This window comes from Eucalyptus grandis, chromosome 4 (assembly GCF_016545825.1).
Source record: "Eucalyptus grandis isolate ANBG69807.140 chromosome 4, ASM1654582v1, whole genome shotgun sequence".
NCBI classification, from domain to species: Eukaryota; Viridiplantae; Streptophyta; class Magnoliopsida; order Myrtales; family Myrtaceae; genus Eucalyptus; species Eucalyptus grandis.
Genome location: NC_052615.1, coordinates 27,577,447 through 27,601,593, shown reverse-complemented (window position 1 = coordinate 27,601,593; position 24,147 = coordinate 27,577,447). Strand labels below are relative to the sequence as shown.

The 24,147-nt window shown below is 38.7% G+C and overlaps 1 protein-coding gene across 1 annotated transcript in view; it reads left to right on the top strand.

Annotated features, from left to right (window-relative positions):
• LOC104428858 (metal tolerance protein A2-like) overlaps nucleotides 1–20,796 on the top strand; it is a 39,422-nt gene extending 18,626 nt beyond the window's left edge. Inside the window, 2 exon segments of the mRNA XM_039311430.1 lie at nucleotides 19,099–20,303; nucleotides 20,305–20,796. Coding sequence (XP_039167364.1) covers nucleotides 19,099–20,303; nucleotides 20,305–20,587 — 1,488 coding nt within the window. The 3' untranslated portion in view covers nucleotides 20,588–20,796.
• Nucleotides 20,797–24,147: the final 3,351 nt, after the last annotated feature.

Here is a 24,147-nt window from a genome sequence, read left to right as displayed (position 1 = left end):
GCTCGATTACGGACGGAAAGGGGGGTCACAATTCGTGAAAAAAAGAGTCTCTCCCTCGTCCATCTCCCTCATCCATAGAAGTCAACAAAAGGTAGCCACTTTTTCTTCTTCTCTACAAAGTGCAGAGAAAAGGAGGAGTCAGCAAAGTACAGAGAGAGAAGGAGAGAGTGGACGCGAGACGTAGAGAAAAAGAAGAAAGAAAAAAGAGAGAGAGAGAGAGAGAGGAGAGGTCGTCTTCTTCAGGTCCCCCCGGCTCCTCGCAGCTGCTGATTCGCCGCCGCCTCCCTCCTACCGGCGAGCTCCGTCGCTGAAGCCGCAGCAGTCCGCCCGCTCGTTCCGCCCGCTCGTCGCCGGAGCTCCGAACGCCGTCGCTACTGCTGCCCTCCGCCCGGCGCCCGCAACCTACAGCACTCATCGCCGCGCCCTGCCGGTCGCTCCACCCGTCGCCGCGTCGACGCTCGCCCGTCCCCCGTCGCCGCGCCGAAGCTCGCCCGTCACCGCGCCCATCGCCGCGCCTCCTCCTGTCGCGCTGTTGGCTGATCCTCGCTGAACGCCGCCCGTCGCCGCGCTCCCGAGCACTTGTTGATGTTTCATGAATCATGTATAAGAAAATTAACGAAATAAACGCAGCGGAAACAACTATATATTTTACACATGATTCTCCTTAGGCGTTGTTCGTGCGTTTTAATCAAAAATCTAAACATAAAAGGGAGTTAAATGAAATACCTCTTGAAGCGCGCTTTGAAACAAGTCGGTTCGGATGTTCTACAAGACGAGTCCCACAAGCGTCGGACCTCTAGTTCGGACACACCAACAACGAACGTTGAACGGAAGGGAGAACTTTCGGATATCCACCACTTCGATCGTGCTAGCAATCACGTGAAAAGAATCCGTCGTATTCTTGGTGTATAGTAGTCACGGCCCGAACGAGAGAATTGTTTCTCTTCCTCGTGTCTCAAAGACAAAAGAACACGCATGCACTTTGCTTTCTATTTTCAGCAAAGCATCACTGATTTCTTGCTTGTGTTTCTCTCGAACAAAACCAAAAAAACACACTAACTCTTTTCTCTGTTTTTCAACAACTCGTTTTAGTGTTTCAAAAACAACTCTTTTTAAACTAAAACATATAAACCGATCAGCAACAGTTGCTGATCGATGGACGATCAGCAACCGTTGCTGATCGTCCCCACTCATGCACGAACAATCGTGCATGAGCGGTTGCTCATATACGACTTCGTGTATGAGCGGTTGCTCATGCACGACTTCGTGCATGATGGTCAACAATTGCTGATCGTTCATGCACAATTTTGTGGATGTTGCTGACCATCCAAGTTTCATGCATGTGCTTCGTGCACATGCATGAAGCTTTATATATATATATTTATATAATTTATGTTGGTTATTAAAAAGTGTTAATTAATTAATTAAATGAACAAATAATTAATTAATCAATTCATTTAGGGCATATATCTAACAATCTCCCACTTGCACTAAAGCCAACTTGTTTGGTATGTTAACATATATCCACTTTGGGTATGCGTGTGCATCATATGCAAGTAGGCTCGTGACTATGATACAAATTAAATTAAATCTCATTTAATTTAATTTCAAATCGACTCAATTCGATTGTAGTAATTGCAAACACATTTGCAATAATATTTCTCTCTTGTTCCACGTCATCCTAGTTGTTTATGGTGTGTGACATCCCTAGGTTCATCACTAAGCTGGTAGTAAGACTTGTACTAACACATTAGTACTTTCAAAAGAATTAATTGTCCCGATTAATCTTTTAGGTCCTACAACCCACGATTGACATCTAGCAATATGTCATGGCTACTCAGATAGTGATAGTGTGAATGCTTTAAGAACATAATGAACCCGTTAGTTTTGGCTATAGTGTAATTCAATCCCTCTGCCTTACTATGTCTCGATCAAATAAAGACCATGGAATATTTGTCAAATCACTAATTCGATCATATGCACAAATCTAATTGACATACATTTTATTCAAGACATAAAAAAAAAATTATTCTTGGTTATAACCCCGGCCGAGGATTTCAATGCATTGTCATAACTAGATCGCATAGGACATCATTATTATACCTTGCATGTAATAAGGAAACAGATTTCATATTGCGCACACGTGTAACTTCGTATATGAACAAACTATGACCATCAAGTATAAAGACGGATCGACGACCCGGCATTATGTGCACCCGTGAACCATAGTTGTTCGATACACAAGTTAACACTGTGCCTCAGGTCTAAGGATTATTTACACAAGACCAAAGCATGAACAATTAGACATTGACCACGCTAAAAGCTTCCATGTTGCTAATCGTTCCATATGCGTCACGTTCAGTGAATTTGTCTAATACAAACACCTGTGTTCTAACTCAGGCATCATAATACCCAATGACATGTGACTCATCATTCCCTTAAGTATCCAATACTTAATGGCGAAGTTAAGAACACACCGGTCTCAACAGGATTATTAATATCCACTTAATAATCCATCGACCGGAACAATTTAAAGATTCAGTCTAACTATGAACCCGTCACATATATTCTTGACGTCTCAAGAATAGGTCTAGTTGCAACTGATCTTATGGAATCATTCATAAATATAAAATAATTGGACAAATGAATGAATACGTCATTGCCATTAATTAAATAATAATAATGAAAGTACAACTGAAATCCCTAATATGTAACTATTACATAGTAGCTTTAGGGCATACATCCAACAATTTCCCGGTTACACTAAAGCCAACTTGTCTCGGTACCTCAAACCCATTTTGTCAATATGTCTTTCAAAAGAAGACGAGGTAAGGCCTTAGTGAAGGGATCTCGCCACGTTTTCTGCTGAGGCAATTTTCTGCAAGGCGATATCACCTCTCCCAACAATTTCTCTGATGAGATGGAAGCGTCTCTCAATATGCTTAGACTTCGGTGAGACCTTGGTTCCTTAGCTTGAGCTATCGCCCCATTGTTGTCACAAAACAATGTGATCGGTTGCTCAATTGAAGGAACGACTCCAAGTTCAGAAATAAACTTCTTCATCCAAGCGGCTTCCTTTGCTTTTTTGCTTCGAAGCCGTAAGCAGCTACATACTCGCCTCGTGGTGGAATCGGCGGTTATGCTTTGTTTGGAACTTTTCCAACTAACTGCACCACCATTGAATGTAAAGACAAACCCCCGGATGTAGACTTATAATCATTAGGATCCGATTGAAAATCGGAATCAGTATAAGCTACAACTTTAAATTCTCCTTCTCCATATATCAAGAATAAATCTTTAGTCCTTCGCAAGTACTTAAGAATATTCTTGATTGCTATCCAATGCTCTTCTCCTGGATCAGACTGATATCTGCTGGTAATACTTACAGCATGCGCAATATCAGGTCTAGTACATAGCATAGCATACATTATGCTTCCAATAGCGGATGCATATGGTATCTTTGCCATCCGCTCTCTTTCTTCGGGAGTGTTGGGACACATCTCCTTAGAAAGACGGATCCCTTGCCTAAAAGGCAATAATCCTCTCTTGGAACATTGCATGTTAAACCGTGTTAACACTTTGTCTATGTACGTAGATTGTGAGAGGCCAATCAATCGTCTTGATCTATCTCTATAGATCTTGATACCTAAAATGTAGGTTGCCTCTCCTAAATCTTTCATGGAGAATTTCTGTGACAAGAATAGTTTTATCGATGATATCATTGGTACATCATTTCCAATCAAAAGTATATCATCTACATACAAAACCAGAAATGCAATTGCACTCCCACTGATCTTCTTATATACACAAGGTTCATCCGGATTTTTGATGAAGCCAAATGATTTGACTACCTCATCAAAACGAATGTTCCAACTTCGAGGCTTGTTTGAGTCCATAAATGGATCTCTTAAGCTTACACACCTTCGTTTTCACTATTGGATTCAAAACCCCGTGGCTGTTCCATATAGATGTCCTCATCGAGAAAACCATTTAGAAAAGCCGTTTTGACATCCATCTGGAATATCTCATAATCAAGGTGTGCAGCTATAGCCAACATAATCCGAATAGATTTTAGCATGGCCACAGGTGAGAAAGTTTCGTCATAATCAATTCCTTCTTTTTGACGATATCCTTTCGCCACCAGCCGTGCTTTGTAAATTCCAATTTGACCTTCAACATTCATCTTCCTCTTGAAGATCCATTTACAGCCAATTGGTACAATACCATCAGGCAGGTCAGTCAAGGTCCATACCTCATTGGAATACATTGAATCCATTTCGGATTTCATGGCTTCTAGCCATTTACCGAATCGATGTCCAACATCGCCTCCTCATAGGTTTTAGGATCACCGGGTTGATCACTATCATTCACAATGAATAATGGTTCAATATGATCAACCGAGTGTCTATAACGAGCAGGTGGGCGAGACGTTCTCGCACTTCTCCAAAGAGGTTGTGTATCAGAAGCTTCCACTGAATTAGAGATTGGTATCTGAACTCGATTGTTTGGTACTTTATTATTTTCTTCTTGTAAGACTATTTTCCGCCCAGCACCACTTTCTTGGACGAACTGATTCTCCAAAAAAGAAGCATGCTTGCATACCAAAATTCTTTGGTTTGAATGAAAATAGAAATAATATCCAAGAGTTTCCTTTGGATATCCAATGAAGCGACCTTGTTCAGATCTTGCCTCCAATTTTTCCATTTTTAGCTTTTTCACGAAAGCTGGACAACCCCAAATCTTAATATGATTAAGACTGGGTTTCCTACCATGCCATATCTCATAGGGCGTAGTTGGAACAGATTTGGACGGCACTCTATTCAGTATATATACAGCAGTCTCAAGGGCATATCCCCAAAGGGATATTGGCAAATCGGTGTAACTCATCATAGACCGTACCATATCTAATAAAGTACGATTTCTTCGTTCGGATACACCATTATGTTACGGGTTCCGGAGGTGTCCATTGTGATAAAATGCCATTCTCTTTAAGAAAGTCTAAGAATTCGATACTAAGGTATTCACCTCCTCAATCCGATCGAAGAGCCTTAATATATTTTCCCGTTTGTTTCTCAACTTTAGCCTTGAATTCCTTGGACTTTTCAAAGGATTCAGATTTATACTTCATGAGGTATAAATAACCATACCGTGACTGATCATCGGTGAAAGTAATGAAGTAATTATAACCACCTCTAGCAGTTTCATTAATCGGTCCACATACATCTGTATGTATTAATTCTAATATGTCAGCAGCTCGCGCACTTTGTCCCACAAAGGCGCTTTGGTCATTTTTCCTAGAAGACATGCCTCACAAGTCGAGTATGACTCAAAATTTGAAGGATCAATGTATCCATCATTACTCAACTTGTTAATTCTGTCTTCTCCAATATGACCTAATCGGAGATGCCAAACATATTTTTTATTTGGACCGTCTCTAGGGCGTTTATTAGTTATGGCATTTATATCAATTCTATTTTGCTTATTGGCATTGGTAATCGCATTACCGGACATTGTAATGGTATAAAGATTGTTGGTTAATAAGCTAGAACCAACACATATTCTATTATGATAAATAGAACATACATCATCAGCAAAAGAAAATTCATAATTCTCTTTACCCAAACGAGGTACGAGATGATGTTCCTAACAGCATTCTTATAATGCAAACAGTTCTTTAAAACCAATACATGTCCAGAAGGCAAACATAAACGAAAAGTCCCTACAGCTAATGCAGCAACTCTTGCTCCATTAGCAAACGTCAGGACAATCTCATTTCGCCCTAGCATCCTGCTTATTTCCAGATTCTGTAAAGACATACAAATATGTGAAGTTGCAGCAGAATCTAGAACCCATGAGCTGGATTCAGCACTAACCATAAGATTGGTTTCAATAAGCATAGACACCATACCTTCATAAGGTCGGTTCTTGGGCTTGACCTTCAAGCTCGCAAGGTACCTCTTGCAGTTCCTCCTCCAGTGCCCTTTGACACCACAGTAATGACATTTCCCTTTATCAATCATGGGTTTTGGTTGCACAACAGGTTTGGCAAGCCTCTTCCATTTATTCTTCTTTAAAACAGTCTTACCCTTTGAAGAAGAAGCCTTAGCCATAGCCACTACATTTGGCCTCGTGTTATGCATTTCCTTCTCATAAACTACCAGCATGCTATGTAACTCAGCAAGAGTTTTCTCCATCTTATGCATGTGGAAGTTTTGGACAAAACCAGAGAAGGAATCGGGTAAAGATTGGAGGATCAAATCCACAGCTAACTCATTGTCCATAACGAGATTCAGCCTAGCCAATTCTTCAATGTGCCGATCATTTTCAAAGCATGATCATTAATGCATGATCCTTCAGCCATCCTCATACGGTACAATGCCTTAGATATCTCATATCTAGAGGTTCGACCATTCTCATCAAAGTATTCCTTTAAGTGCAAAATGATCGATCCAGCATCTTCCATAGATTCATACTTCTTCTGTAATTCATTGTTCATTGAAGCAAGCATATATGACCTAACTTTTAAGTCATCATCACGCCACTTATCATAAGTGACACGCTCCTCTTGGGTCCCACCCTCGGGAAAGGAGGTTGGCATCTTTTCATCAAGCACATACCCAATTTTTCTGAATTGAGAACAATTCTCAAATTCCTCACCCAAATCAAGAAATTTGGTCCAGTCAAACAATTCTTGTCAAGTATAGAAGCGAGTGGGTTTGTGGTCACCATTTTTCAGAGTAATAATATATCTGTTGCAGAAAATAAATTGTTAGCCGTTGTATCTTTCAAAGTAGCTATTTCATTTTGGCCTTTAAATGAAATAGATCCTCCCACTAAATTTATATTCGAATCCCATACTCCTTAAGATGGGAAGCGGTAATCTTTGTTGGGTAAATATTACTAGTGGGGATTGGAGTCCCACTAGCCCAAAGTCCACCTCACCTAACAGTTATTGGTGTCCTATGAACTTAGTGAGTGAACCAGCTTGTTCAACGCATCATATGCGAGTCCCAATCATAACTTCGGCCTCTAAACCATGAAAGCCTCACCTAACAGTTATTGGCATCATGATCATAGTTAAGTCTAGCCCATCGTCTCATGCAAGTATTGAAAACACAAATAATTCCCTCACCTAACAGTTATTGGAAATCATTTGGCTCCAACCCCACAACATCATATGCATAATGGAGTGGTCCAATATTATAAATGGTAATTAACCCTATGTATCCATAACCGGTTAATTAACCACTATAATATTGGATCAAACCACGACGATGGAAGGCCATGAGTCCGAAACCCGTTTCGACTTAATATTCTTTGTAAGGAGATTTAGGTCGTTATTAACGGTCTCACTTTGCACATTAACCGGTTTAACATGCACGATACCATAAACACAATAAATAAATAGATATCACATAATATCTATCCTATGTGGTGATCATGGAATTATGGTTCAATGGGTCTCGAGCCAAAGAGACCCATTTAGCCATTTTAATATTTTAATAATATGGACCTGCTCTTCACTTTTTCTTCAATCTTTGAACTCTTCAAAGACCGGGCCCAGAGAGCTCACCGGTTTAATGGCTCCTCCAATGGCTCCTCCTCTCTTGTAGTATTTACATCAATAATTGAAATACTACACTATACTTAAATTACATTTCATAAAAATAAATATAAAAAGAAGGACGCAGCCTCCATTTAATAATTACATCCCCAAAAAGAATACCCGTAATCATCATACATTCATCCATACAATAATCACAACAATTAGGGATTTTTCCATGATCACCACCCTTCCTTACGAGCCATAAATTCAAAATTTAAAGCTCTGGAAGGCATGCATAAAATTTTGCATATCATTTGTAGAATATAAACACAAAGTATAACAAGTTACGGATTTTTGATTCAAAATTGATTTAGTTCTAATTTTTTTTTTTTTTTTTTTTGCTTTGTTGATTAAATTTATCACATAAATCAATCAACTTCTATAGGCCACATAAGAGCAAGAGAACCAATTCTCTTAACAAAAGTAAATTGGCCATTAGAATGCAAAAATATATTTGAACTATAAATCAATTAAACGCACAAAAACGCCTAAGGTTGGCTCTGATACCACTGTTTGGTTTTCATGAATCATGTATAAGAAAATTAACGAAATAAACGCAGCGGAAACAACTATATATTTTACACATGATTCTCCTTAGGCGTTGTTCGTGCGTTTTAATCAAAAATCTAAACATAAAAGGGAGTTAAATGAAATACCTCTTGAAGCGCTTTGAAACAAGTCGGTTCGGATGTTCTACAAAGACGAGTCCCACAAGCGTCGGACCTCTAGTTCGGACACACCAACAACGAACGTTGAACGGAAGGGAGAACTTTCGGATATCCACCACTTCGATCGTGCTAGCAATCACGTGAAAAGAATCCGTCGTATTCTTGGTGTATAGTAGTCACGGCCCGAACGAGAGAATTGTTTCTCTTCCTCGTGTCTCAAAGACAAAAGAACACGCATGCACTTTGCTTTCTATTTTCAGCAAAGCATCACTGATTTCTTGCTTGTGTTTCTCTCGAACAAAACCAAAAAAAAACACTAACTCTTTTCTCTGTTTTTCAACAACTCGTTTTAGTGTTTCAAAAACAACTCTTTTTAAACTAAAACATATAAACCGATCAGCAACGATTGCTGATCGATGGACGATCAGCAACCGTTGCTGATCGTCCCCACTCATGCACGAACAATCGTGCATGAGCGGTTGCTCATACACGACTTCGTGTATGAGCGGTTGCTCATGCACGACTTCGTGCATGATGGTCAGCAACTTGCTGACCGTTCATGCACGAATTCGTGGATGATGGTCGGCGGTTGCCGACCATCCAAGTTTCATGCATGTGCTTCGTGCACATGCATGAAGCTTTATATATATATATATATATATATATATATATATATATATATATATATTTATATAATTTATGTTGGTTATTAAAAAGTGTTAATTAATTAATTAAATGAACAAATAATTAATTAATCAATTCATTTAGGGCATATATCTAACAAGCACCCCCGGCTACAAGCCCCGCCGTCCCGAGCCCGTTGGCCCGACACCGGCCTGCTCGTTAGCCTACCAGCCCTTCCTCTTGAGTTGCTTTGCGCCCGAGCTGCCATCACAAAGCCGCGACGAGCTTGACCGGGAGCTGCTGTTGCATTCCTACCACCCGCTATCACTAAGCCGACCCCGACGCAAATCGTCATTTGCGAATCCCAGCACCGGTCCGTTTAGAGAATAAAAATTCAGTCAAGGTAATTTTTCTTAAATCAAGTTTCGGTATTATGGCTTAAATTGGAACATTCGATGCTAATGTTGATTATATGAATGTTTTAGGCATTATTCGTAGGGTATTGTCATCTAGAAATCACTACAATTACTAATTCGATCCGTAAAATGTCGGATATTTTTTTTAATTATATTGATTTTTTGGCACTTTGATAGTATTTTAACTTTTAATTCAGTATAATTATTAATTTGATCCGTAAGATTTCAAATTAAATTTTTAATTATTTTGAACTTTTTACATGTTGTGATGTTTGGGATTAGAATAATTGTTAATTTAATCTGTGAATTTTTCAATTATGCTAACCCTTCATTTGATGAATATCTTGAGTAGCTTGGATATAATGCCTATATATGATGATTGCTTGTTTTGGAAAATACTAAAAAAATCAAATCTTGCATCGGAATATGATGCCTTCATAAATTAGGATTTCATTTTTTTTTTTTTTAATTGCACGCTTAGATAATTTTGTAACAGATTAGGATAGAATCTAAAAACATTTTTTTATATTATATATAGATAGGGTCTAATATAGTTTTCCAAGATAGGACATGGTTAAGTCAAATTAGTCCCTAAAATAGACTAGAAAATTATTCATTTTAGATAGTTTAATTAGGTTTTTTTTATTACGAATTTTAATAAAAAATACAAAAAATATTAGGTGCATGTCAAATAGTCTGTATATTAAGTTCATTTGATTAGAAATTGCTTGTCAATAGAGTTAGGTCATATAGTTAAAGCGCACGTCATATAGTAAAGTTCTAATTTCAAGATAAGAAAATACAAAAAAAAAAAAATTGCTTGCTTTGTGTGTATAATTCTTTTAATGCAATTTATTTGATTCATTGAATGTTTAATAATGGTTGTGCATTCGCATAATCACCCCATTGCATCACAATGATTTAGGTTAAAACCAATCCAGATTGCCCGCAAAGATAATTGTTGAAAATAAAAAGAATGGTACCAAAAGAGTATTAGATAAATCTAGTGTAATCAAGTCCCCGTATCCAATTTATCCAGTTCGTAAGAGTTATACTCATGTGTCTGATCGATTTATTATAAACTGATTAGTGGCGACTCTTTGATAAAATTATGTCCATTAGCCAAATCTTAGGTGGAACACCTGAGGTTAGGTCGTGACAGTTGTTCACCATGGCTCTAAAGTGTGGTCTAGTACTTGTATGAAGATTTGACAAAAAGATGGAACCGATCCATCTACTGTGATTATTTATTGTTATTTTCTTCAATTAAATGTACACTTTTGATCTCCAGCTTGAGTAAAAAAATGCGCAACTTCCATCTCAACCTTTTATTTTTCTTTTACTATGTTGGAACGAAAGTGCTGGGAATGGGATTGAAAGCAACCCATTTTCCATCTCCAAGAACTTGTAAGTCGAGTGTATCATCCTGAAGGAGGATAGCGATCAAATTCTGGTCACTATAGCCTCGGCAACCCGTACAGTAGCTTTGGCTGTGGACCAGACACAACGTAATGCCATGTGCTGATTATGTTTTTTCAGGTTCTTGCTCTTGCAATCCCTTGCAAGCTCCAGCTTTTAGGCCCATTTGGTTCAGCTTTGGGGAAATGCTCCTGGGAGAATGTAAATACCTTTGAGGGAAATGGGTTTTCCGAAATGCTAGACTGTGACATCCTGAAATTCGACCTCGTTTCGATAAAATGAAATGTGCATATTGTCGGCGCGCCTATGGTCCTTTTTCTCCGAACCGATCATTCATGAGTTAACTAACCTATTGGGTGAAGCTGTTAAGGGATATATCCGCGGTAAAATCCCTAAAAGCTACCTAATTTGTTGGATTGGACTAAAATCGCGTCCAATTGATTTTAATCATGAAATTTCATTTGGTTTTGAGAATCGAATATTCGAGCGTGTCACAATTCATTTTTAGGACCGTCTCATCGTCCGTCAAATTATTGACGAGCCCGAAATTTCAGGAAAGAAATTATCGGAGGAAAAATCGAAGATCCAAAGAAATTAGAGTGGAAAAGAGAAAAGAAAAATAAAATAAGAGCAAGGATATTATTTTATTTTGTTTTTCTCTCTCCCCTCTCTCTTCTTTTCTCTCCCTTTTCTTTCTCTCTTTTCTCTCTTCCCTCCTTTTTCCTTCGTGCGGACACCCCCTCCTCAGGCCGACTCTCTCTCCTTTTCCCTTGCCGTTTTCTACTTTGCTTTCTCTTCCCCATTTGACTTTTCAACCATTATCTCTTCTTCTCTCTCCTCTCTCTTCTCCCCCACTCCCCCTCGTGACCGAAAGCTCCCCTTCTTCTTGTTTCTTGCTCGTGAAAACCAGAAACGGAGGAAGGACAGCAGCTCACCGAAGATTGGACTAGCCGCCCGTGCCGCCCTCTGTTCAGCTCGATTCAGCCATCACAAGCCACGATCCGACCACCTCCGGCCACCGTGGGCCACCGCTCGGCCTTGCCAAGCCGCCACCTACCTTCCCGACCCCTTGCCGCCCCCAACCAACTCACTTCCTCTCTGTTTTGCAGCCAAACCAGCAACCCACCGAGTGGGTTTCCAGCACACTCGTGGGTGGTTTTGGGCCATTTCCAGGCCTCGAACCCGAGCCGTGCTTTGGAAGGAATCGTTCATCGCGCCGTCCCCGTCGGATTGATCCGATTTGCGCGCCATTCCGGTGAGTAATCTCACTAATCCTTGCTTAGTGAGCTAATGACACTTATTGGTTTTTTAGTTTTATTTAATTAGATTTAGATTGTTAGATTAGTGTTTATTAGTCAATTGTGATACAAATTAGACAAATTGAATATGTATTTAGCAAGTAGACGCGGTCTACTATTTATTGAGGGTAGCCCGGGATTTTCCCGATCCTAATCGGGCTTCAATTTGGTAATTCGGGCTTAAGTGGAATTTTTGGCATTTAAATATTATTTTTCGGAATTAATTAATTAATTAATTAATTAATTAATTAATTAATTAATTAATTTTCCGAAAATTCAACAGTGATGGCCAGTAATCGGAATATTATGCTGATGACCATGGCAAAGTCCGTTTATTTCACCGGGCTTTATTTTAAGCTAAATTGAATTTCTTGTATTTAAATATTAATTTTCGAAATTAATTATTTAATTATTTATTTTCTGGAAATTCAACTTGGATGGCTAGTGGCCGAATTTTTATGCTGATGATCGTGGTGCAGCCCGTTTATTTAATTGGGCTTTATTTTGAGCTAAATTGGATTTATTGTAATTAATTATTAATTTTCGAAATTAATTAATTAATGATTTATTTTTCGGAAATTAAGGTCGGGTTAGTCAACGACCGAAATTTCATGATGATCGTCGCGGTGAAGTTCGTTTATTTAATGGAGCTTTATTTTGTGTTGAATTGAATTATTTGCGAAGGATGGAATTATTCTTTAATTGGAAAATCATTAGTTATTAATTGAAAAATAACCGGACATCGGTTGATAATGCCAAAACTATTTGAGCGGACTATAGAAAATGTGGGAGTTATGGAAAGGAAAATATTAGATTTTGGCTAAGGCCAGCTGTGTGCCCACGCACGATATTTTATTGAATATTTCTAATACGAAGAAATGAGGTCAAGACATTACTTTAATTGAGGAAGTTAATTGCGAGGCATAATGTCATTGGGCCGTGAGGGATTAATTGTGTGTTGGCTTATAGTTGAAGCAAGATGATTATTGGAAGTTGATGTGATGTGATGTGTGTTGTGTTGAGGGAAACCAATGGATCATGAGCAGGTAAAAGACTAAGTACTACACAAGTAGAAGACTTCGTGTGAGTTACCTCTAGCGTCTGATACCATTGCTTATTGTAGTTAAGGGCTAAGTGTTACATGACGACCTGAGTCGCATGGGAAGTACCTCTAGTGCCTTACATCATTGTTATGCATAGTGAATGGCTAAGTGCTACACGATGGCAAGATCTTGTGTGAGTCACCTCTAGCGCCTTATCCTATTGCATTTTGTAGTGAAGGACTAAGTACTACACAACAGCGAGATTTCGTGTGAGTTACCTCTAGCGCCTTATACTATTGTTATTTGTGGTCAATGACTAAGTACTGCACGATGACGAGACTTTGTGTTGGGGTCACCTCTAGCGCCTTGAGCCTATATTTGAGTGGGAATGTTGAATGGGAATGTTGAGATTAATTATCGAGTATAGATGAAATCATTGATATGGTTTGATTCGTTTGTCATGGATTGACTGATTGAACTGAATTGGACTGAGATTCCATCTTCTTTTGAGATCTCAATTTTGATGTGAATAGTAATGAAGTACTTTGGTTTGTGTTTTGTATAAAAGTTAGGTTATAAGTTTCAATATGAAAAATATGGCATTGCTTTTCTATCCCATCGTATTTATTGTCTGGAGATTATAACTGCTTCCGCATGTGCTTAATAAATAAAAGGGTCGGCGATACATAGTCCTGGAATATCGCATTATAAAATCGACCAAGTGAGAAGGATGTGTGCATGCTCGAGGATTGGGGCGTGAAATAGATCTGTTTGGTAAACTATAACTAAAAAGTGATTTAGGGAAATGTAAGACTGTTTGGTAAACATATATTTGAAAAACCTTTTAGTGTTACCAAATTAAATTTTTAGTTTTAGTATTTTTAAAATTGCAAAAAGAAACAATGACTATATAACCTTTTATATTTTCATGTTAAAAGTAATATAAAAGATATATATTAGTAAATTTATTTAAAAATTATATTAAAACAATTTGATTATAGAGGAGATGCAAAGCTCAACTTTTCGTCTAGGGTTCTTTTAGGTTTGTTTTCAACTTTGAATATTTTTTTTAAAATTATTGTAGTATTAATCATCTTTGTTAATTAGTGATCATTCTAGTGTATTGATAAAAGTTGGGCTATTGATTGTCAAAAGATAAAAATAACAAAAAAAAAAAAAAAAAAAGGTGAACCCACCATTTGCAAAAAGTTTTATTATTTTTTTTAAAATAAAATAAAATCCGATAAAACTCCGTCGCCGATCAACGGCGGTTGGGATGTGGGGAAGATGATTGGTTTAAAAAAAAAAAGTTAACGAATGAATAGTAAAGATGGACTTGCATTTTGGAAATGCTAAAAGCCCAAAGCGGGTCACTTGCTTTGGGCTTTCAAAGCATTTAAAGGTCACATTTGGCTAATGACATTTTCAAATACCGAACCAAATATCTAAATTTTTTCCCAAGGACTTTTGGGGCTAAAAGTTACTTGGGAATGGTTAGTCAAATGAGGCCTTTATGATACGGCTTCCAATGGATTGCCCACCGGTTCTCTCTTGCTATTGTGCAGTACTCACCCGCGTCACTTTCTGCTAGCCAAAAAGATTTGAACTAGCAACAACAGTAAACATGTGCCGACAGATTATGTCGGCACACTTGGAATTTTTAAGGGTTAACACCTTAAAAACTCCAAACCGATACACTTGTGACAAATTTACCCAAAACTATTTTTTTTACCATAAAAACTCCAAACCGGTATACCGTGACAAATTTACCCTGACTGACTATAAAAAATCCTAAATTGGTACATCTATGACAAACTTACCCCAAACTAATTTATTCGAAAAAACTCCAAACCGATAAATTTGTGACAAATATACCCTCTGCTAAATTGAAATAGTACCACAAAAAATCACAAAAATTGTAAACGATGACAAATGGAGTGTAAAATCCAAAATTGGTAAACCGAGTCAATTGTCACGTGTTATTTAACTTAATAATTTGACGGTAAAATTTAACAAAAACTAACATATGGTAAATTTATCACAAATATACCAGTTTGTGGTAAATTTGTCAAATGTATACTATTTTAGGGTTTTTGGTGGTAAAAAAAAAAATAGCATGGGGTAAATTTGTCACAAAATCTGGATTTTGGATTTTTCATGATATTTACCCAATTTTAAAAGAAGAATCGAGGTCAACTTTTGGTAGGCTTGTTTTTCCAATTCTGACGTGTTAGTGAAAATCAATCACTGGAAAATGTACCTTTTCTTTCCTCTCCCGGGTGGGCCAGTGAATTTTTCTGGATTTTGATGGTAGATTCGATTAGCATCATCCTTTAATTACCGTCTGTTGGTGAAAAGTACGCTTTCTTCCCCTTTTATTTCTTGGGTCTTATGCCTTTTTTTGGTCGAATTGGGTCCAATACTTTAGCTGTTGAGAGATTCTCGATGTTGCTCCATTTTGTTATACAAATATCAGACTCTAGAAAATTACATTTTGGAGAATGCTCCCGACTTTTAAAAACTTCACTTGGAACCCACCCACTGGAGAGCCGTGTGCTTTAAAGTAGTTAAAATATAAAAGGAAGAGTCGATTTTGTCTTGACCTTGATGTGATCTCGTATTTGCCTACCAAGGCATTTTCCATAGGTCGTCATGTCAAATTACATTCGTTCAGGTGGACAAAGTATGTGTTTCGAGATTAAAGCAGAAAACAATTGGATCTTGTAATTAAATTAATGCGAAATCATTAGAAAAATAAACATTAAATAATAAAAACATTCGAGATTTACGTAATTTGATTTAAATATTGATACCTACTCTAAAAAGAAAAATTAGCAACAAATAATTCATTAATAATCGGAGTTTCAGAGTTACAATTATTTATATATTTGAGTGTTTTCCACACTTAAATTAACTATTCAATTGGATGCAGATCTCACGGTACAAATCATGGTGTGTTCAAGAGCTTCATCTTTTTTCGTGTGCCAAAAGTTCTCTTTGCTCTTTCTTCTTCTTTGTGCGTTCTCACTCCCTATGCTTGACCCTATCAGCCTTTTTCATCAAAATGGACAACTCAATCTTGCCGTCCGATGTCTTGGCCAAATATTGTGTTATAAAAATGCATGTACCGTAATGCTCCACAACTCGAAGTTTAGAATAAATTGACACGATAATTTATTTATATGGAACAACCTGATTTTTCTCCACACCAACGCTAAAACTCTAAGACCGAAGTTTAGAATAAATTCTAAGCCGAGGGTATCTTGAACATGTCCAAGAAGTCGAACCGCCGTGGAAATTTGAGGAGACGGTAGTTGCTCGCTTGCCTGACGTCGCCAGGCTAAAGTCGATCGCTTCCTTCGATGGCTTCTTGCGTGGTCCTCTCTGCGTGTTCTAGTCGTCGTTTGATTCTCGTCGGGTTCTTCTTTTGCTCGTGGGAATTCGATCGATGGGTTGTTTTGCGAATGCAGTCTGAGAGATTATGTCGATTTGTAGCGGGAGGAGGAGGCTTTGGACTTTTCGGCGGTGTGCAGGGCGTGTCTGTGGGTATTTTGCGAGATGGGTTTTGGTTGTGGTGGGTTCAGTGCGAGTTTCTGGGCTTTGCATGGCTGATGCGTCGCGTGATTCTCAGCATCTATCTCTGGAAGACTTGCTTGCGTCGAGTTTTGCGAGGGGTGTTGTATTTTCCTGGTTGCGGACATGGGTTTCTTTTTTTGTTGTTGTTGATGTTTTTGTTTGTTGTGTTTACGCGCACGCTTGATAGAGATTCAGCAATTGAGAATTCGTATGTTCGAGGTTTGTTTCTGCGGTTGTTTTGTTCGTTGGACCTTGTGAAAATTCTTTGCTCTGTGTTTTTGTTTTATTTATTTATTTTACTGTCAATTTGCTCCACATGCCTGGTTTTTTGGGTTTTCCTTGCATAATTTTAGGTTTCAGTGTTTGTATATGTGGTGGAAGTCATTGAGGAGTGCATCCGATTTGCCGGAGTGGATAGGTTTCTATGATTGCGATATTTTTGCTTGGTTTACATGCTTGAGTGGTGTTTTCTTCTACTTGAAACAGAGTGGATCCAAAATTTGTGATGGCACGTTGAATTTCAGTGGCGATTGTTGCTTGGATGGTTGATAACGCCAGTTATTTTCTGTGTCGCTTGTGCTTTTTTGATAACTATCAGGGTGACCCATTGAGTTGACTATGCTGGATTCAATGTATTTTGAGCAAAGTGTCCTTGCTTTTCAGAGTTTGGCTGCTCTGAGTTTTTTATTCTACTTTAATGCATAACATTTGATGAACTTCTGCTTTGATGCCTTGCATAATGACAGCATAAATGGATGATGATTGAAAAGAGCCAGGAGGATTAAAATATAGTGAAAAGTGGACAAAACTTCTGAAAGGGACCCAGTCACGGACATGGTCCATGGGATAGTAGATTTCGCACCATGCTCTATCAGTTATGGCTTGAGTCAAACTAATTACATCTGCTCAAAACTCATTGTTACTGAATCTTTGCAAGTCTCAGATATTTCTGGCTTTCAAATTATTTATAAGGATGTGAGTTACAATCTTATTTAGTTCCAAATGTCCCAATCCGAAGTCTGATTAGTCTGAAACATGGACGCTGGAGAATCTTGGATAGTGTTTAATTGTCATGTATGGGATTAGTATATAGAGTTCAATTATTGTTTTCTAGATTTTAGAGTCTCCTCTGATATAGATGCGAAAAGGATGCGGCATTGTATATACTTGAGAGGGATGGGGAGAAAAGTGTCTGGAGTGGGAATCTCAGTTTTGCACTCATTTATGACATTTTGGTATAGCTGTACGTTTTTAGAATTTTATGGTATTAATTAGTTACACAATCCATATGTGTGTCAAGACATTGGTAAGATTCCAAGCTTAACAATTTTTGTTTTGAATAAAATTCCTGTTTACTTTTCATTCAGTTGCGCACTCACCAGTTAATTTTGTGGAGTGCTACTAATTTTTGCATCATGGTAATCGAGGAACTTATAGGTTAGCAAAAAGAAAGATAATAATAATTCGGCATTAGTGAATACTGTTCCTCAAGCTAGTTTCATCATTACATTAATAGTTGCAGGCTGTGGTTTGGCCAACAGTAGTTGCATCACTAGCATCAATTAGGAATTTACATGTCATGCTTCCAAAGAATGGACAACTAGATGAGAATCTTGCTGCATTATGGTATATGCTTTAGAGACCACATGCAGAATTGTCCCAGTTATCTGGAAATTAATATGCTTTCCAGTTGGGTTTGTATATCAGTCAAAAGGTGAGTATTCAGATAGGAGGCGATGTTTGGGCCATTGACATATGTGTTGAAAATTCTATACGTAGATTTAGATACTCATTTAAAGTGCATTAGTTTACGGTCATGATGGTATGTTCAATGGCTTTGGTTTGAACTTTGAAGTAACTAGAATTCTAAATGTTCATTGAGAGGCATTTGAGGCTTCCTTTTTGATGGATATGAAGGTGTACTTTGGAATCTGTCTTTTGGGAATCTTGCATCTACCAAAAAAAGATTGCTGAGGTATTAAATTGTGATACTTTTTAAGATTAGACTCAGTGCTATTCACAGATTGAAATACTGGAATATGAAATAGAGAAAATTCAAACGATAAGTTTCCATAAGATACTTGTCTTTTGGTATTAGACTGGAATTTTAGGGTAAGCTACTTTTTCCTTTTTCTTTCTTTTTATTCTCTGCTTTTAGCATAGAGTGATCCAGCCTTTGAAGTGTAAGTTTCTTCTTTGATTCTATGTGGCATGGGGCTTATAATTTGGCACGTCACAATCAAATGACTCTGCAAGCTGCATATTTTATTATTCAACCATTTGACATCACATTTTCTTATGCTAATCTGTTTTTCATGTGCGTGTATTTTTTATCTAGAGATTCTTCTAGATTACTCTTGTTTTAATGTAAAGTGGGTATATATGTTATATGAAATACTTGGCATTTGCATTAAATCCTTTGACATGTTATTCTGGGATTGTTTTCAGATGGAAGCTCGGAGTGGTGAAAGTGGACATATAATTGAAGTTTGTGGGGAAGTGCCAGCAGAAACAGGCGCAGGCAGGATGAAAATTTGTGGTGAGGCACCCTGTGGATTTAAAGATTCTAGTGCCAGTTCTCAAGATGAAAAGGAGCGGTCAGCATCTATGAGGAAACTTTTGGTGGCAGTTGTCCTCTGCATAGTATTCATGGCCGTAGAGGTTGTTGGAGGCATCAAAGCGAACAGTCTAGCAATTCTAACAGATGCAGCTCATCTATTGTCAGACGTTGCTGCATTTGCTATATCCTTATTCTCTCTGTGGGCTTTGGGATGGGAGGCAACACCTTGTCAATCCTATGGTTTCTTCAGGATTGAGATTCTTGGTGCTCTTGTGTCTATTCAAATGATATGGCTTCTTGCTGGGATTCTCGTATATGAAGCCATCGAAAGGCTGATCCATGATACAGGTGAAGTTCAGGGTTTTCTAATGTTTCTTGTTTCTGCCTTTGGTTTATTGGTTAATATTGCCATGGCACTCTTGCTGGGTCACGGCCACGGTCACAACCACGGTCATGGTCACAGTCATGGTCACGGTCAAGAACATGGTCACGGTCACGGTCACGGTCACGGTCACGGCCACGGTCACGGCCATGGTCACGAACATGGTCACGGTCACGGTCAAGGCCGTGATCACGATCACCGGCATAGTGGAGATGGTCATGACCATAATGACGAGGATCATGCTGGACATAACCCAAAACTCCAAGTCACAGCTGATGCACACGGTCACGGTCAAGGCCATAATCACGATCACCAGCATAGTGGAGATGGTCATGACCATGGAAGCCATGACCATAATGATGAGGATCATGCTGGACATAACCCAAAACCCCAAGTCACAGCTGATGCACATCACCACCATCATGATAAAGAATTTCTGGAACATCATCATGAGCATGATCATCATCATGGCCATGAAACAGATCTTACAGAGCCATTGGTCAAGTCTTGCTGTGATATCAATAACAAGAAAGAGAGTGGGCTGAAACAGAAGAAGATATGGAATATCAATGTACAGGGTGCTTATCTTCATGTGCTAGGAGATTCGATTCAGAGTGTTGGTGTGATGATTGGTGGAGCGATCATATGGTATAAGCCTGAGTGGAAGATCATTGATTTGATATGTACCCTTATATTCTCAGTGATTGTGCTGCACTACAATAAGAATGCTTCGGAATATTTTGGAGGTTCTCATGGAGAGCACACCGAGGGAGATTGATGCCACGAGGCTGGCACAGGGTCTGTGCGAGATGGATGATGTGACTGCAGTGCATGAGTTGCACATCTGGGCAATAACAGTCGGGAAAGTCTTGCTGGCTTGCCATGTTAAAATAAAGCGTGAAGCCAATGCGGACATGGTGCTGAACAAGGTTGTTGACTTCATCAGAAGAGAATATAACATCAGTCATGTCACTATTCAGATAGAGCGTGAGTAGATGTTGAGCTAGTGAGATGACCCATCTGTAGTTAGGCATCGATGCACTGAATATATGTGGAGATGTTTGAAGGATCTGGTGATTCAACTTTTCTCGATCACAAAGATGATGAGCACCTACACTATGTTTCCTTGAGAAGCCAGCTGGATCAACACTGAGGTTAAATTTCATCTCTTAATTGTCCAGTGGACATGAAACCTTTCACCATGTATAAATGCAGTGTGCACGGCCCTTGTTCGCAACTTTTGGACGTGCTACCCATGCTTTTATATTGCCTGTGTTAATTGATCTCGAGTAGATGTTTAGCATATGCTGAATCAGGGCTGGGATGCGAATTGTGATTGCAGCCTGGACTCTTTTCTCTCGCTAGGTAGAAAATATTTAACAATGGAGTGAGCATCCTAAATGGAATGGATCGTATTAGTCATTTTTCCTTTTGGGGTGCATATTCGATATTACAGTCAAATGATTTTGGATTGCCACAAAATTTCTGCACACTAGCTCATACATTTCCATGCCTCACATTTCGTTAGTATTCCTTCGGTTCCTCATTTCGCATTCATTCCTGCGGTAATTCCCTTTCCACCACATTCTCTTGCGCTAAGTATGCAGGAGCAATGGCAAAGGATCCATCCTGCGAAGGTGGCAAACGTCTCTCTCATGAGTTAAGACGGCAGTGTGAAACTTATTCTGTGATTCCTAAATGCCAATGCACCCCTTTGTGAGAGACTAGAGTAGCAAGAAAGTGGTAATAGCCTTACTGTATACTTGGGAGATGCAGAAAGTTGTAATAGCCTTTACTTATGAAAATTTTCATCGCGGAAATACTGAAATTCCACTGACGTTGCATCCTCGTCATCTTTTGCCCTACCGCGTTGCTCATGGTGAGGGGCGGTGTGAAAACTTTTAATGTAAGTCGATCATCGACACCGGTCACTCCTCACCGGACCGACGGGTCCAATTCTCTCTTGTCCGAGACTCCGAGCTGGCCAGCTTGACATAGAAAGTCCATTTTTTTTTGGGGCAGAAATCCAGAAGATACTCCCGGGCGTTCGTCACAATTTGTCACATGAACAACTCGATGGTCATCCTCTTCGCCTTCAGGTCTTTTGTTTGCGTTGCCCAGTGAGCTCGAGTACCTCGGTTGTCTGGTACTCCAGAATTGTTGCCGCGTAGGGAACCGTGGGGCTAACAACGGCTTTCATTTCACATCTCATGGGTTGCCCCGACACTGCTGTTAGCGGAGATCCAATTAAGCATTAGGAAAAGGGTCATTTGAAACAAATTGGGATGGAGATTGGACCTCAGCAATTAAGTGTCGATCATCAGCCCCTTTACTCTTTAGGGACAGAGCATCGGAAACTCGACTCTCACTATTCTCTAGAAGGCCCGAACCGATTTCTTCATCCTGTAGTGGTCCCAACTTATTAAATTTAGAAGAATTATGTGGGTAGTGGATGGGGAATGGAGGAGGGCACTTAATAGCTGAAAAAGTATAATTATCCACAGTGAAAAATTTAAACATAAGTGTGTTCGCATAGTTCTACACTTTGAAGAAAGATTAAAAAAAATGTGCCTAAATCGCTTAATGACAGTGTATATAAAAGCGCACGCCTGCATGCGTACGCCTTTGAAAATGAGGATCGAAACAGGCCGAAAGAGCGGATGAAGAACGAGGGCACTTGACGGGCAAGACACGAGCCGTATATCGACTCGAAAGCGATCGGAACTCCTTAAAGATTGGAGCGTGGAGAGAAATGGTCCCTTTCTCGGCTGTATCCTTGGATGATTCGATTATGATGCTGTCGACATTGCAGCTCAGCGTGGACAAAAGTGCTAGGAACCCATGTGCCTTGCCTTTCTTACCGCAGAAGAGAATGTGGCCGACACTGTTCCTAAAGAGATAACCGCTGCTTGAGGCCAATTATTGGAAAGCACCGATCGCGTGAAAAGCTACTCTCGATTAAGACCATGCGCACGCGTCAAAAAGGTTGAACTCAACCGATTCATGGACTTTAAGAGAGTTACGTGGTCTTTTAGATATTTGAGTCTTTACGGTTGTGCCCTTAGATTATTAGAAAAATTCTATATCTTTCTAACTTTTTGATATGTACAAACAAAATACTTATGAGTCATGTATGTACGACAAGCAAAAAAAAGAAAAAGAAAAGTCAAATTAGACTTTTCTTTTCTTGAAAAAAAAAAAAAAAGGAGGGGCGGTTAGCTCGCTAGCGACGTCCTTTGGGCTATCATAAGGGTCCTATACCTTGCATGGATTCTTAGTTTCTGACCACTTGGTAAGCTCATTACATCCCACCAAAATTCTATCAGTTGAGATGTATATCTATACAAGATACATTGTAACTAGATATTTATTCTGAGATTCGCTTGATCTTGTGAAGTACAATGTATCTCGTTAATACTAGGCTTGCCACTTTGGTGATCAAAGTACATTTATCTTGAAATCCTTACCTGCCCTTTTTTTACCTCCCTTCATTTGTCGGTTTTCTTGAAGATTGACTTACAGGTACAGGTAAACTTATGACTGGACGCTAAAATTGGACCGATAGATGCAGTTAAATGACAGCAAAATTGGTAGGTTTCTCGAGGTCAAGATCAGTCAAAAGAGAAGATCAATTTGTTCTTTTGGTTGGCCGAAGCAAAGAGTGCTGGTATGAAAATGGAATTTTAGCAATACTGAGAAATCTGAGATAGGACAGCAATGACATTAATAAGACCAACGGCATTTCATTAACCAATCATCGTTACATATGTAGAGATGAAAATTTTCATTGAAGATATAAAATTTCTCCGCCATTTGATTTAATCAGTCAATATTCAATTACTTAATAATGGAAATCCATTTGTAAAAGAAAATACTATGAAAATACTTTCTGGACTTATGTTTCTCCATATATTTTGATATCGTTGATGAAAATCAAGTAATAGAGGTTGCATGTCTATTAAATCGAGTTATTAAAGTAGGAAAAGAACTGAAAATTTCCAATTGCGTTGTGAATCAGAGGTTATATATCCATGTCATTTGATATCAATAAGATTTGTTTTTTTTTGGGTCAATAAGAAATTTCCATTCATTATCAAAATGATACATGAAAGGGAACCTTAAAAGTCAAAGTAACATAGCAAGTTCATAGACTCTAAAACAAACAAAAACTATAAATAAGGCATTTCATTAGAGCATGATTGTCGGAGATAATCACAGACTTGTCTTTCAATAACAGATTTGAGATTACATCTAAACAAAAGGATTGACGGCCAATCACCGAATCTCACAGCACCATCAGTGACAAGCACATGCCTGGATCAACATTTGTAATTACTACTTTGCCTTTTGGTGGTGTACGTTGAGGTTTGGTGTTCTTAACAACATCACCATATGGGGACATCATAAACATGCTGGAAAAACTCAGATTTGACACCTGTGACACCCGTGAGAGTGGGCTCTTAAGCCAATGAGAAGTGCCAAAAATCTAAATGAAAATGGGTTGATGATCATAGATTTGACATCAACACTGGGCTGTGAACACCATTAAAACGGA